General features: G+C 46.1%; 1 protein-coding gene across 7 annotated transcripts in view; it reads left to right on the forward strand.

Annotated features, from left to right (window-relative positions):
- Positions 1-15,697, forward strand: part of PIK3CD (phosphatidylinositol-4,5-bisphosphate 3-kinase catalytic subunit delta) — a 50,815-nt gene that overhangs the window by 22,213 nt on the left and 12,905 nt on the right. For all 7 annotated transcript variants that reach the window (XM_067719465.1, XM_067719448.1, XM_067719483.1 and 4 more), the window contains exon 3: positions 13,060-13,232. In XM_067719465.1, coding sequence (XP_067575566.1) covers positions 13,092-13,232 — 141 coding nt within the window. In that variant the 5' untranslated portion in view covers positions 13,060-13,091. The remainder of the gene's footprint in view (positions 1-13,059; positions 13,233-15,697) is intronic.

The raw sequence follows: 15,697 nt of genomic DNA on the forward strand, positions 1-15,697 counted from the left end.
AACAAATGCGGGGGGGCGGGAAGAGGAGATGTTATTTTGTAGATAGGTTAAGAATTTGAATGGAATCCACCCTCCCTGACTATCTAGCCAAAGGAGAACTTCTCTTTAGGACTAGAATGCTAAAAGGAAGAGAGTGACCCAAATTTGTGCTCAGAGCCTATGAAGGGGGATGTGAACTAGACCCCAGCCAGCTTCCCAAGAGAGGGAAGGGATGGCTGTGCTCCGAGGAGCCCTGGAGCCCATTATTAAACTGCAGCATTTGGTATTTGACTTGCTGCATTCATGATAGAGCTGGGCTGACCTATTTGGTGCGAGAAAAATTAAAACCTTCTTCCGAAGGAAGTGGATTGGATTTTCATAACTTGATATTGCTTCTCAAGGAGTCCTTAGGTGGGGACATTCTGTTTCTCTAGAGAGTTGGCAGTCACTGGATCAGTAAGAGGATGCTCCTTGGAACTTCTGGGACATTAGCTTGCAAGCTGAATGTAGTCCCTTCATTGTGCAAATGAAGAAATTGAGGTCAGAGACTGACACTGACTGAGCCTTCGCTGAACACCTGCCTTTGGTATCTGGGGGCAGCTGGGTGTGATTAGCAAGTGTGCAGATTTGTCCCGTTTGCAAGCTGTGTGGGTACATATGTATTCTGTGGGTGCCCAGCACCGTCTTCCTTATACAGTTGCTCGAGCAGCTACTGTCATTTCTGACGGTTCAGGTAGGGCACGAGGTTACATGATGTCATCCTTGGAGGCTTTCCCCCACCCCACCTCATTTTTTCTAGGTCTTCATTGGTACTTTCCAAACTTCTTTGTTAGTGTGGACCTCTTTAAAAAGATCAAAGTATTAAGCAGAATTTTAACCTCTAAAGCAGATTAAAAGAGTGCCACTGTGGTACAAGTAGAGACTGGCCCAGAACTCCTCCCACTGAGCAGCTGTCCTACTCCTGCCACCCTCTGAAGGCCTTGGGGTGCTTCTGTGGAACCCCAGGACTCCCTGGCACATAGGCGAAAACCATGGATTATGTAGACCTGTGTAGAGGAATTAGTTTCTTTTTCTGCTACACACCTGTTGACACTATCTTGATTTGTGTTTCAGAAGATGCCTTTAAATCATGATTTTTAACCCTCCGACTTTTTGATTTGTAAAGGATACCTATTTACTGTCGGAAGTTTACAAACTACAAAAAAATTACAAGCATCACTCTTCTGTAATCCTACCCCCCTCCCGAAAGAACCATTGTTTCCTTGTTGGAGTATCCTCCCTGGAGAGTCTTCTGTGCGTGTATCTTTGGAAACTTGATTTTTATTTCTTGGTAAATATTATCATGAACTTCCACAAAAACATAACTGAATGCATGTGTTTATCTCTGCTCTGTTTCAAAAGCCCACTAAAATGAGAGTAGAGGAATAAAAAGGTATAAATCCTTAAGAAAACAGAAAATGATGATAGAGGGGGAGGGATATGAGCAAAACTTTTGAAAGCTGGGAAGCAAGTGGGTGAAAGAAAAGCAAAGCTTAGAATGTTGAATGTCCTGGCTGTGAGGGAAGCAAGCTGGCTTGTACACACGACCCACCAAAGGCTAAAGAATGGGGGCCACAGAGTGTTCCCAACAATGGGGGCAGGGAGCGGGGCTGGAAGCAGGAATATTGGTTTAAAGTGTCTGTTAGAGCCACAGACCCCTCTCTCAGGCCACGTAGCCAGGTAGCTCCCTCCTCCACCAGCAGAAGATGGCTAGTTTCCTGCAGGCAGTATTGAACCAGAGCAGCAGAAGGCAGGGGAGGCTCTATATTGAGAACAGGAAGATTCAGTGAAAGTTTGCCTGCTGAATAGACAGACCCTCTCCAAGCTGGGTCCTGGAGCATGGCAGCCTAGCTTCTACCCACCCTCCAGGCAGGGGCCTTGAACTTCTCTCTAAGGAGCCCAACGTCATGAAAAAACGCTACTTCTCAGCGACACCTACCAAGCAACCAGCCCTGCACAAGCACCTTTCAGCGCCTCTCTCTTAAATTTGAATGGGCAGCCTGGATCGTCACACGCCGAATGAGTCCTCTAACATGAAAGGCAGAGACCCAGAAGTCATAAACATGGTTGTTTTTTAAAAAGGCATATTTATAAAACAATAGTAAGCTCTTGGATATCAAAACTAGGCTAGTAGAAGTAGAAACTTCAATAGAATAGAGTTAGAAGATTGAACAATGAATTTCTAGAAAGTAAGACAGAAAGACTTGAGGGACGGAAAATAAGAAAGAGAAGATAAGAAAATTAGAGCAGTTTGGGAGGCCCAGTATCCATCTCATAGGAGCTCAAGGGAGAGAAATGGAGAAGGAAAAGTTATTAAACTCCAGGAAAAAAAAAATCTAGAACTCAAGAGTTTGCATTAAGAATCTCTGTGTAGCACTCAGCCCAATGAATAATAAGATACAGTACATCAGGGACTTACCCGCTGGTCCAGTGGTAAAGAATCTGCCTTCCAATGCAGGGGACGCGGGTTCAATCCCTGGTCAGGGAACTAAGATCCCACATGCCGCGGGGCAACTAAGCACACGCACCACAACTACTGAGCCCGTGCGCTTCAACTAGAGTGCCCGCGTGCCGCAACTACAGAGCCCACGCGCTCTGGAGCCCACGTGCCACAACTAGAGAGAGAAAACCCACACGCTACAACTAGAGAGAAGCCCATGCACCACAACGAAGAGCCCGCGCACCGCAACAAAAAGATTCTGCGTGCCTCAATGAAGACCCAATGCAGCCAAAAATAAAAATAAATAAATATATATTTTTAAAAAGATACACTACATCAAAGTAAAAGATGTTCTATGGGACATCAACATGAACTTCCAAAAGTCCAGAGATAGAAGTTACTAAAAGCCAGCACAGGGAAAAGGGGCCACATACAGAAGATCAGAGCACGGAATGGCGTTGGACTTTACAAAATCAACAGCAGGAGCTACAAGACAGTGGAGCAACTCTTTCAAATTTCTGAGGGAAATTAATTCCCAACCCAGAATTCTGTAATCATCATTCAAGCAAAATAATAGGATGAAGACCTTTTTCAGACATGTAATTTTTCAAAAACTTCACACACACACACACACACACTCTTTGTATCCCTTTTCAAGGAAGCTACTAGAGGATGTGCTTTACTAAAATGAGAGAGTAAACCAAGAAAGAGGAACGAGTGGTACAATATGCAGTTGTCTCTTGTTTCTCACTTGGCTCAGCCACCAGATGACTTTCTGTATTTCAGCTGTTGTCTTACTTTGAGCCTTGGGAGTGGGGAGGGAAATAAACACCTACCCCACCATGGAAACTGAAAAGTACTCTCTTCCAAGCCTCCCCTGCAGCCAGCACCTGTGATGTGGGCTCCACTGATGAAATGTACCTATGTTATATTTTGACAGAGAAGAGAGGGATGAAACGTGTGTTGTTTCCATGGTTATGGTGGTGATAGCGGGGATGGGCTTCAAGGTTGAGTTCTTGGCACAGAAGTGGCAGGGGTACAAGGTAGCACCCAGTACTCAGTGGCAATACCAGCAATTTTGCCATCAGAACTTCAAGAATCACTAATTCTTCCTCAAACTGTCCAACAGAACTATTAAACCCCTCGCAATGCAGCAAATATGTCAGACAACCTGTCAGCTCCTTCCCTGCTTAATCAGTGAGAGTCAGCTTCTTTACTTGCAACCAAGAACCCTGACTGGTAGAGAGAAGGTGAAGGGAATTCCCATAATGATAGTGAAGAGAAGTTCCAATATCACAGTTGTGCAGCTGGTCTAGAGAGCAGCCAGCCCAATTTGGAGCAAGATGGCTGAGGGCCCCAGGAGGAATCTCTAAGAAAAAAATGGAGCTGATGGATTATCTGACATATTTGCTGTATTATAAGGATTTTGTAGTGCTGTTAGAGAGTTTGAGGAAGAATTACATATTCACACATAGAAAACAAAGAAAATTAAAAACGAGGCAACGGTAGGAGTAACAAAAAGTTGAACAAGAAAGGAAACCATAGTATAGGATGTGGCTTAGCTTTGAACAATATTTACATGGTTATAATAATGGAAGAACTAAAGTTTGATTAACAGAAAGTGATCCCGTAACTATATCCAGGAAATGGGGGAGAGGATCCATGCATGTGTGTATGTGAAGGAAAGCACAAACTCATCTTCTCAGGTAAAAAGTTAAAAGTTGAAGATCAAGAAATATCAGTATAAACCTGTTCTTTAGAAATGCAGAGATAAATGCAAAAGGTACAACTGAAATTGGGGGTGATTTGTTTGGATATAGAGGTCAAGGGACTGCTCATTTTTTGCTGCAAGCATTTTAGTTTTCATTAATTTTTAAAATTATGTGCTTGCAAAACTTTCACAGATATTAAAATTTAAAAGTCATTAGTATGATGGCCACATCCACCCATCATATAGCTGTTTTCATTTTCTCTATGCTTTCTGAAATGTTTTGTCCACAAACACATGTTGCCATGGTAAATATATGTGCATTATTGGTTTCATTTAATGTGGGGAGTATTTGCAGTGCCGTGTCATTCTAATGACTACATTCACTCTTGTTGTTCGTGTTATCATTTACTTAGACGTTTCTTTATTATTTTTGATTTATGAGTTTCACAGATAATACTACAATCCATATCTTTGTGCATATAGCTTTTTCTTTTTCACTTTTGAAATGCTTCCTTAAGACAGTTTCCAGATTCCCCAAATTACCAGATATGAGACCATGGATCTTTCTCTTGATTTTGCTGTGTAGTGTTGAGGGACCCTGCATGGTTGCAGGCCCAAGGCCCCCCTGGGTGCACCATGAACTGAGCATCATAGGAGATCATAGGGATAGAACTTTTTGTAGGGTAGTTGGCTCATTTTTTTTTTTCTGATGGCAGTAGCAGGAGTCAGTCTCTCTCTCTCTCTTTTTTTCCCATATAGAACAGAATTTCCAAAGACCTACACATCTTCTCTGACGTCTGTCTTGGTTTTCCCCCACTGAGGATTTTTTTCCTTTTTAAAATATTCAAATTAGAAGTTACTGTCCTATTGAATAATATGGACTCAAAGGAGACACATTTAAAATGGGAGAGAGTGAAAAAAAGAAAAGGAAGAAGAAGAAGTGAGGGAGGCAGAAGTGGGTAGAATAGGAAACCAGGGAATAAGGTAGTTCATGTCCTCAGCTTGCCTTCCAAGCAGACACTGGGATGCCTTCTTCTGCACGGTGTCACGTGACTTTGTTATTTTGTCCAATCCCATCCTTCACCCCTCTGACCTCTTTTTCTCCAGGTGGCAGGAGCTGGGGTGTCAGACAGCCCTCCAAACAAGCCCGTCCTTCCTCTTCCTGGGGTGGTCTTCAAGATGTCCTACTTGCCTGGACTAAAACAAAAACAAACAAAAAAAAGAAAGCATTTGTATCTTGGAAGAATAGCACATCTGTCCTAAAACTGTACCTGTTGAGGGCCCTGGGCCATGCATTTCCCTCTGGCCTATGGCTTCATTCTCTTCAAGAAGGTGAAGGCTGCAGGCTTCAAGGCTGGGCTGCTGGGATGCCTGTTCCTCAGCTCCTTAAGAGCAGAGGATTGGGGTGTTTCGTGGCCTGTAGGGCCCAACGCCTTCCCTCATTCATCTGCTCTGCCGGCTCTGACCTGGGGCCCTGGCCTCATTACTTTCCCTGCTCCATTCTTGCCTCCCTTCCTTCCATTTTCCTCACAGCAGCCAAAGCAGTCTTCTTCGTAAAGCATAAAATCAGGCCATCTCCGTCCCCTGCTTAAAACCCCCCAGTGACTTCCCACTGCAGTGGTGACAAAGCCTGGCTCCTCCCGGAGGCTCCAAGGCCCTGCAGGGTCAGCCACATTGTCTCTCCCCAGTCTCCCCTTCTGCTGTGACTCCTATTACCTGGTCTTCTGCCTCAGGGCCTTTGCACTTCCCATTCCAGCTGCCTGGAACCCTATTTCATAGATCTTTCCTGGATCCTTCTCGTCATTTGGGCCTCATCTGCAATATCTCACCTGAGGACCCTTACCTGACCTGCCATCCAAAGAAGATGCTCCCTGCAAACCTGTTTTATCACATTCTAATCCTATACTCTCTGAAATCATCTTGTTTATTCAGTTGTTTCTTTCTTTTTTTTTTTTTGTCTTTTCCCGTTAGACTAAAAACTCTGTAAGAGCAGGGATGGTGCCTGTCCCATTCCCTGATGGACACATAGAAGGTGATCAAATCAATATTTGCTGAATGAATGAATGAGCGAGTGAATGAATGAATAGGACTTGGGACCTTCAGCCTTCTGGGTCAAGGAGGGGCCCCTCATTCTTTTTCCTGAGGGCCTCCAGGAGGATGTGGTGGTTGAAGGATCTCCTGGCCGCCAGAGCAGCGTGGTGGTTTCTGGAAAGCTCCTTCGGGGTAAACATCCAGGAGATTCAGCAGGTGGTGGCCCTCCAGGTAAAGCATCTTCTGCTCTGCTTCTGAAGCGCTCACTTGCTCTCACTTTCCATCTAAGTTGGGCAACAGGAAAAGTGTTCATTTCATTCTCCGTGGGAGACTGACCGGAAACAGCACTTGATTAGAAGGACTTTTTGAGGCCGAGAAGTCCTGGAAATAAACCCGGGTCAAGAGGCCCAATGTGAACTCTGCTCTGTTCAGCGTGATGTGGAAGGCCGGCCCCTGTGGCCCCCTGCCCCTTGTCACATGGCTGCTGGTCTCGCATCCTCCCAGCCTGGGTGGATGGTAGATACTTAGACTGTGTGCGTAACTACCTTCTACAACTTTCTGTGACTGAGGCTCCTTCCCTTGGGCTAACTAGGTTGTAACTTTGGGCTCTGAAATCCAGGCATTGGACAGATGTTTTGTCCTCAGGTTAAGGACACGAACATCTCTCTCTATACAGGTTCATAGGAGCCGTCCAGGGGGACCTCTAGACTCTTGCTTTAGGATAACATCGGAAGGTACAGGGCATGTTTTGCCCAGGGCGTCCCCTCAGGGAGGAGGATGTTTATCGCTCAGACAAGCAAGACACAACTTCCCTTCTTTTCCCACTGCCTGTCCCCTGCTGAGAGTGACTCATGTGTTCCCTTGGGAAGCTGTTCCCCAGGGTATGTGATTGTTCCCCAGGCACCAAAAAGCCTGTCTTTACATTGACAAAGGCTGGGCAGCATCTCCCGGTCAGTGTGTCAACCACATTTGTGACGGCTACTGGAAAGAGGCAGAAGTCTAACAGACTCGGGAGACGCCAGCTCAGAGCCCCAAAATGGTGGAGTTTCAACAGGAATGAAAGGGGTCCTTCGGCAGTCCTGAGCTTGGGACAAGCCATCAGCCAGCTGGTCTGCCAGCCCAGGGGGACTCTGTGGGCTGCAAGGTCACTCCTAGTCCCGAAGAAGCATTTGTGGGATTCTACATCCCTTGCTTGCCCTTTTCCCTTAGAAATAACTTAGGGCCCCCTGAGGCGTTCCCTGCTGCCAGTGGGGAAGGATGGTGGTGGCAGATGTCCTCGTATCGAAATCTTTAGAGAAACTCCTCTGCCGGCCGCTCAGGACTCAGGAGGTCAGACCCCTCAGACCTTCACAGCTGAGAAACTGTTCTTCAACCTCAGGCCAGAGAAGGTGCATCTACCTGGGAATGTCTAGGAACAGCTCGCAGAGGGCTGGTGACAGAGACCCCCGGCGCCCCCGCCCCGGCCAGGATGACTCTGCTGCCGCGCAGCTCTTCTGTGGAGCGTGCGGGCCGGAAGTGGGAAGGTGAAAGGAAGCGAGCTCCTTCTTGCCCAGTTTTCTTTACTATTTTATTAACGATTCAGATGTGGACGGACAGAGGAAGCCTCTCTCAAGATTCTGGATGACAGAGTGAGAAGGATTGTTCCTGGTTCTTCTTTGGTCCATCCCACTTCAGTGCCTTGAGGGTGGTCGTGACCCTTACTTACCTTCCTGGCCCCATGGCTCCACATGTGTGTGCCGTCTACTGATCCCAAATGATATCTCTGTGACCCCTAAGACCTCTTCCCTGAGCTGCAACCTGGGACGTTGCCCCTTGGCTGTCTCCATTGGGATGTTCAGTAAGCAGCTCAGATTCAGTATGTCTGAAATGGAGCTCTTGCTGTTTCAGTTCCCTGCAAATCTGTTTCTCCCTTACACTTTGCCATCTCTGTAAATATCCACCAGCCATGCAGTCTCCCAAGCCCAAACCTGCCTGTTATCCTTGCTCCTTCTCTCACTGTCCCCCACCTGACGCCCCCGCACCGCGCACCCCGCCACCAGCTCATAGATGTACCTTGATTCCCTCCCTCTCCAGTTCCATCTCCTCCTCCTGGGTCAAGGCACAGTCATCTGTGGCACGAGCTGCCCTACATTCTCGCCTGCATGCTTGCAGCCCTCCAGCATCATTTCAGATGCAAATAGGATCTGGTGGCTCCCTTTCCTAAAACCCTCTAGGGCTGTGCACTCACTGCATCGCTCCTAGAGTGAAAGCCAGGTGCTTCCCCTGTAAAGGCTCTGCAGGACTGGTCCCTGCTCACCTCCTCAGCCCATCTCATCCCCCACCCTCCCCTGCGCTCCAGCGGCAAGGGCCCGCCTTCTGTCGGCTCAGGACGTGATGGCTCACCCTGGCCCTCTGCCCCAGTGTCCTCCCCTCAGAGGGGCCTTTCTCGGCCTCCCTATATGCAGCAGCCCCTCCTGCTGTCCTCCATCACATCGTCACTAGACACTCTGTCCTTCACCGCATTGATACAACGCGGGAACATCCTTCTTGTCTACTGTGTCTCCCCTACTGGTGTGTAAGCGCCTTCTGGGGAGGGACCCTTTGTCTCATTCACCACTGTGTTCCCAGCACCTCGCACGATTCCTGACACTTAATAAATACGAGTCGAATAAACTAAAATATCTCAGGTTAAGTGATATATACAAAATGTCAAATCCAATAATACATGAGTGCTGATTATTTCCATGAGATGAAATTACCGAGAATAATTGTGAGTTCCTGCGTCTAGATTCAGGAAGTTAGTGTTCCTGTACAGACTGGGAGATCCTGGCTTACTGTGAGAAGTGTCTGGAGGGTTGGCAGCCAGCAAACTTGGTGATGTGGCCACCAAAGCACTTTCGGTGGGAAGCGGAGGCGGGGGAGGGGAGCCTGATACCCTTTTAGGCCAAACAAATGGGAGTTTGGTGACTAGAACATTCTCCTACCATTGGCCTGCCGGGCCCCATCTGGAGCATCTTGTTTTCTTGGAGTGCCAAACTTTGGCAAAACGTCTAAATCTGCTCTGTAGGGAGAACAGAGGTGCTGGGGCCACCATCCAGCAGAAGAGCCGTCAGATAACGACTCCATGTGCCTCTAGGTGGCAGCACAAAGGACAGGGCTGGCTCTTAGAGGTGGGCCAGTGTCCAAGGGAAGAAATTTCTAACACTAGAAGCTTCCAAAAATGGAATGTGCTGCTCTATTAATGGAAATAAATACTTTCAGCTGCAAGTGATAGAAAATCCAACTCAAACTGCTCTAAGTTAACAACAAAAAGGCGGGGCTGGGGCGGGTTTTTTGGCTGATAGAACTGAAAATTCTAGAGGTAGAGTGTAGCTTCAGGCATGGCTGGATCCAGGGAATCAAAGGCTGTCCTCGGGACCCTGCTTCACTTTCCATACTGAGCTCTGCTTTCCTCCACGTTGGTCCTTTCTCGGGTTCCACCCCTCAGAGCAGCAGGTGGTCACCAGCAGCTCCTGGTAGATATTCTGTCTTTTCTGTTCTCCCAGGAGAAAGTCCCCAAAGAAGTCCAGATGTCAAAACCCGTGGGATTGACTTCATAGTCACATGTCCATCCTAGAATCACTGTAGCCAGAGAGGTATGACAGTTGGCTGGGGCTACGTCCCGTCCCTGCTTCCAACCCAGTCCCTGTGGCCAGGGGAAATGCGGGGCTCTGAAAGGCTGGGCCTGGGTCTCAGGCCATTCCGGGAGCCAGGAGAGAAGTCAACCCATCTGAGCCACTTGGACTGAGTTTGTGGAAGGTCCCCAGCTCCCAGATCAAGAAACCGAAAGTTACCAGCACCCCTGTGCCGCTCTCCCCCAGGGTAAACTGCCTTCCACCCGAGGTAACCCCTATCTCTTCTTCTGCCAACATAGACTAGTTCTGCCAGCGCTTGTTCTCCATATAAATGGGACCTTGAGCACATACTCTTTTGTGCCTGACGTCTTTCTCTCAGCCTTATATGTGTGAGATTCATTTATATTGTTGAATTGATAGATCATCCACTCTCACTGCTAATATAACATTCCATCGGGAGAGGAAACCACAGTTTATTTTTCCATTCTACTGCTGATGAGCACTTGGGAAGTTTCTGTTTGGGGACTACTAGGAACAGCGGTGCTAGACTCTTGTATGCTTCTTCTGGCGCACCTGTGCTGGCATTTCTGGAATTAATTGCTGGGTCGTAGGGCATATGTGTTCACCTTTAGTAGATACTGCTAAACAGTTTTCCAAAGTGGTTGTACCAATCCGCATTCTTGGAGCAGTTCTAAAGCCTCGGGATTAGCTGACATCTGTGTCCCATACACACTGAGAGCGACAGGTCTGGGCTTCATGGAGAGCTGGGGCTTGTTAGCAGCTGCATCCTGGGTCCTGGGCCCACAGAGAGGGAAAGAATTCCCATCCTTCTCCTGTCCCCTCTCTGGTATTTGATTCTGTCCTGCCCACACTATCCTGAGCCTTCCTCTTTTAGGAATGAGTTTTTAATATCAACGTGTTTCCCTGCATCCCAGATGGACGAGTGTAGTCGAAGGCTTCGTTTCCACAGCACTGAGGTACCCCATCCACCCCTTTGGCTAGAGTCCTGGGGAGTTCCTGCTGCATGCGCTCATCTTAGCCTCAGGACTGAGTGGCCAAAGATGCCTTCCTGAGCTTGGCCAAAGCACTGTAAATGGATTTTCCAGAATTCCTGACTGTCCTCCACATTCTGAGTCAAAAAAAGAAGCCTTTGTCCTGGCCGTTCTCAGAAAGAGGAACCCAAAGTAGGATGTGGTTTTACAACCAGAGGAAGTGGATCCCAACAGTGGTAACATGGTAGCACAGGGTGACATGCTGCCCTGCTGCTCAGAGCAGCTTCTGCATCTAACTGAGGGTGAGGCCTGGAGCCAGCTGGCAGAGCCACCAGAAGAACAGCTCTCTCAAACTAAACACTTCCTTTCAACTATTTTAAAAAGTCACTTAAATCTCGGAGGATGTGACCCTAGGGTAAGGAAGTATTTGTGTAAAGAATAAAAATGATAAAACATGAAGGAAAAAGATTTGCCTACATCAACATTCAAAACTTCTGCTCCTTAACAAGACACATAAACAAAGTGAAAAGATGACTCAAATCAGATATTGCCAACTCACTCAAGCAACAAAAGAACTGAATCTAGAGAATGTAAGAAACCCTGCAAAGCAGTAAGAAAAAGACAACCCCACAGAAAAAATGGGCAAAGTTTATAAGCTGGATATTTGCAGAAGGTAAACATTTTATGGATAATCAGAGAAATGCAAATTAAAACAAGAGAGCATTTCACGCCCACCAGATTGGCAGAAATGAGTAAATTTGACAGTACCAAGTGCTGGCAAAGATACGGAGATTAAAAAGTTAAGGATATGGTTATACCTGTCGTAGGTTATACGTATGATCTGACAATTCCACTCCTAGGCATATACCCTCTACCTGCACTGCCCAGTATGGCAGCCACCAGCCACATGTATTTCTTGAGCACTTGAAATGTGGACAGTATGATTGAGGAATGGAATTTTTAAACATTTTATTTAATTTTAATTCATTTAAACATAAGAATTCATACTCGATTTGGTTATTGGAAAACTTTTTAGTATATTTGGAACAACTTGAGTCTGTGAACCTACTTTTTTAACCTGTTAATTGTACGAAATCTACATAAGATGAAATACTTCTGATGAAAACCTAGTGTCCGAATTGTCCTGTAAGTGTAAAATACACACCAGATTTCAAAGACTTAGCACCAAAAAAATGTAAACTATCTTGTAATTTTTCTGTACTGATAACATTGAAATGACCATAGTGTGGATATATTGAGTTAAATAAAATAGATTACTAACTGAATTTTATCTGTGTCTTTTTACTTTTTAAAAATGTGGCTACTGGTACCTTTGACATTCCACGTGTGGCTCACATCATATTTCTCTTAGACAGTGTTCACCAAGACTCTCACTTGTACACAAGGAGATGTGTGCAAGAATATACGTTGCAGCATCATTTGTAATAACCAACATGAGTAGACACAAACCTTGAGGTCCCTTAGCAAGAGAGGGGGGTAAATAAATTGTGGTGTACTTACACAGTGAAATATCTCCCAAGAGTTAAAATGAATGAACTAGAGCTACATGTATCAGCATGGATAAATCTAGATTGCAGCGCTGAGTGGCAAAAACAAGGGCAGAAGACTCAGTAATCATACAATGCTTTAAAGCATGGAAAAATATTAGGAATTGTTTGTGGACACATTTTAGTATAATAAAAGGATAAAAACATGCATGGAAACTATAAACAACCAGAATCCAGGTGGTGGTAACCCTGAGTGGGAGAAAGACTCAAAGACCTCTTATTGTGTCTGTAACATTTTGTTACTTACCGGGCAGTGGGTTTGGTATGGCTGAGATAGTTCAACAGCTTGTCTGATGGCTAAAGCCATTTTCAAGCCATTTGGTTTCTGGTCAAAAAGTTTCAAAGAACGTCGTCCTTCGCTCCCTCTCAAGTCTGGGGTTGTCTGCCCAGTGATCCTGCCATTTTCCATCTTTGCCGGCTGGTGGCCATGGTGAGGTCTCCCACGTGTGTGTGTTCCTGAGAAAAAATGACTTGGCATGGGTTTGTTGGTGGTTTAAACTGGGGGCACCGCCGTGAAGGATGCAGACGGAGTGCTCAGCCTAGACAGTGGCCTGGGGCAGCAGGAGGCACAAGCCACCTCCCGGCTGGGACTCCATCCCAAGCTTCCTGCTGACAAAAGTGCTGAAATCCTGTTTTCCAAAGGGTCCTACTAAAGGACTCAGCCAGCACACCTTAGGGCCTCACTTTGCCTTTGCTTCCTTTGCAGGACGATTGGTATCCGAGAATTAAAAGAGCAGGATGCCCCCCGGGGTTGACTGCCCCATGGAATTCTGGACCAAGGAGGAGAATCAGAGCGTGGCTGTTGATTTCTTGCTGCCCACGGGGGTCTATCTGAACTTCCCTGTGTCCCGAAATGCCAACCTCAGCACCATCAAGAAGGTACGATCTTGACCTTAAAACTAGTTCTCAGAGCTTGGAACTCAGAGAAGCAGACAGATGGACTCTGCAACTCTCAGATTTGAGATCCTCAGCTATGAATTTTAAAAGATATGGGGGGGGGCTTCCCTAGTGGCACAGTTGTTAAGAATCCGCCTGCCAATGCAGGAGACATTGGTTCGAGCCCTGGTCCAGGAAGATCCCACATGCCACGGAGCAACTAAGCCCGTGCGCCACAACTACTGAGCCTGAGCTCTAGAGCCCGCGAGTCACAGCTGAAGCCCGCGCACCTAGAGCCCGTGCTCTGTAACAAAGAGAAGCCACCACAATGAGAAGCACGCGCATCGCAACGAAGAGTAGCCCCCACTCGTGGCACCTAGAGAAAGCCCGCACACAGCAACGAAGACCCAACACAGCCAAAAATCTTAAAAAATAAAATAAATTATAAAACAAGTAAATTAAAAAAAAAAAAAAGATATGGGAATTCCCTGGAAGTTCAGTGGTTAGGACTCCACGCTTTCACTGCCCGGGGCCCAGGTTCAAGCCCTGGTCAGGGAACTAAGATCCCGCAAGCAGTGTGGCGCGGCCAAAAAAAAAAAAAAAAAATTAAAAGATAAAAATAATGTCCAAGAATTGCTTAAAAACTCACAGTTGAAATCCACCTAGCTTTCCAAATTCAGCTCCCGCCTTTATCATGGCACGTTTACCCTTCCTAGATTCCTGTGAAAGCTTCAGGGTGCTGGTTCCCAGGGTGAACTTTCATCCTCTCCATGACTGTGCCATCACGTTTGAAACCACACCCCATGCATGGCCGCTTGAGTTCTCCCGGTCTTTTGTCTTCAGAGCTGTCATCATAGTCAACATCATCTTTGCAAATGGTTTTTGGCTTTGTTGAATAATTTTCATCGTGGATTACTGAGTCAAAGGATGAAATATCTGGATGGTATTTGGTACATCTTGTCTTGTGACCTTTCAAAGGGCTTATCCCACTTGCAAAGTGTGGGATTTAATGGGTCATGGCAGAGGACAAGGCCTTAGCCCGGAATTTGAAAAGCTATACTTGGGAGCAGAAAAAAAAGGAGAGAAGCAATGGACCATACTTGAGTTTTGTTTTGTTTTGTTTTGTGTTTTAATCTTCCCTTCCTGGGTGTTTCTTTAAAAATGAAATTTCTTTTTTTCCATTTCAAAAGTACTATGGACACATTGAAATTTAGGAGAATAAGAAAAAGTAGAAGGAAAAAATTACCCATGATCCAGCCGTATGAGACAAGCACAGTTAACACTTTGGCTGTTTCCTATTTTCTTTTCTATGTAGTGTTTTTTGGTGATAGCTCTGATTATGAATTTTTATATCTTTTTTCTGAGTTAACATTGTAACATCCTTTTCATGTTATTAATCTTGTGTAAATATCATTTTAATCTTTTTCCTCACAGGGCTCTACATGCATATTATTAAACTTCCAAATACCACAGAAATATAAAACACATCGGTCTCAGCAGTCTCACCTCATATCCCAGTTCAATTTCAATTTCTTTTTTTTTTTAAGATTTTTCTTTTGATGTGGACCATTTTTAAAGTCTTCGTTGAATTTGTTACAGTACTGCTTCTGTTTTTATGTTTTTATATTTTTTGGTCGAGAGGCATGTGGGATCTTAGTTCCCCGACCAGGGATCGAACTCACCCCCTGCATCGGAAGGCAAAGTGTTAGCCACTGGACCGTCAGGGAAGTCCCCAGTTTCAATTTCTTAATATTTTAATTTATACCAGGGACCAGACAGTTAATATTCTAGGCTTTGCTGGCCATATGGTGTTTGTCACAACTACTCAACTCTGCCGCTGTAGGGCTGAAGCAGCCATAGACGGTGTGTAAGTGAATGGGTGCGTCTGTCTTCCAGTAACTTGGCAGACTGTAACTTGCAGTAGTTCATACGTTTATCATCGTTTTTATGGGAATGAGCTTGAATTACAACTGCTGTTCTATAGCTTGGGGTCTTTTCCCACTTAATGCTGTATGTGGGAGCCCTGTGTGCATTGGTACAGGTATCCTTAGATTCTGGGTCACACGCCTGTGTTATCCGTTTGCACTGATGGAACGTAATTATCCATCCCCCGTGGAAGAAAAATAGAGCTGTTCTCCTTTTCCATCTTCTCTGTGACTCAGCGGTGGGCACCTTTGCACTAACACTTGGTGCTCCAGTGGCGCTCCTGTGATCCCTGGGGACTCCTCACCCCGAGGCCACGTACTGGACACAGCCCGCGGAGGCGTTTATGGCCCCCTCGGTGTGTGAAACTTTTCTGAATTACTTGCCATCATTTAAAGACCAGGGTGATGAACCAGGAACGATTAGCTGGGTCCCTGGAGGTCAAGTCTGGATGGCCATCTCTCAGGGTAGCCTACAGGGGAGACCGTAGGACCCACCGCTCTGCTCCAGGTTTAGAGCCTACCTGGCCTCGTTCGTAGAAGGGC

Source organism: Pseudorca crassidens, chromosome 2 (assembly GCF_039906515.1).
Source record: "Pseudorca crassidens isolate mPseCra1 chromosome 2, mPseCra1.hap1, whole genome shotgun sequence".
Lineage (NCBI taxonomy): Eukaryota > Metazoa > Chordata > Mammalia > Artiodactyla > Delphinidae > Pseudorca > Pseudorca crassidens.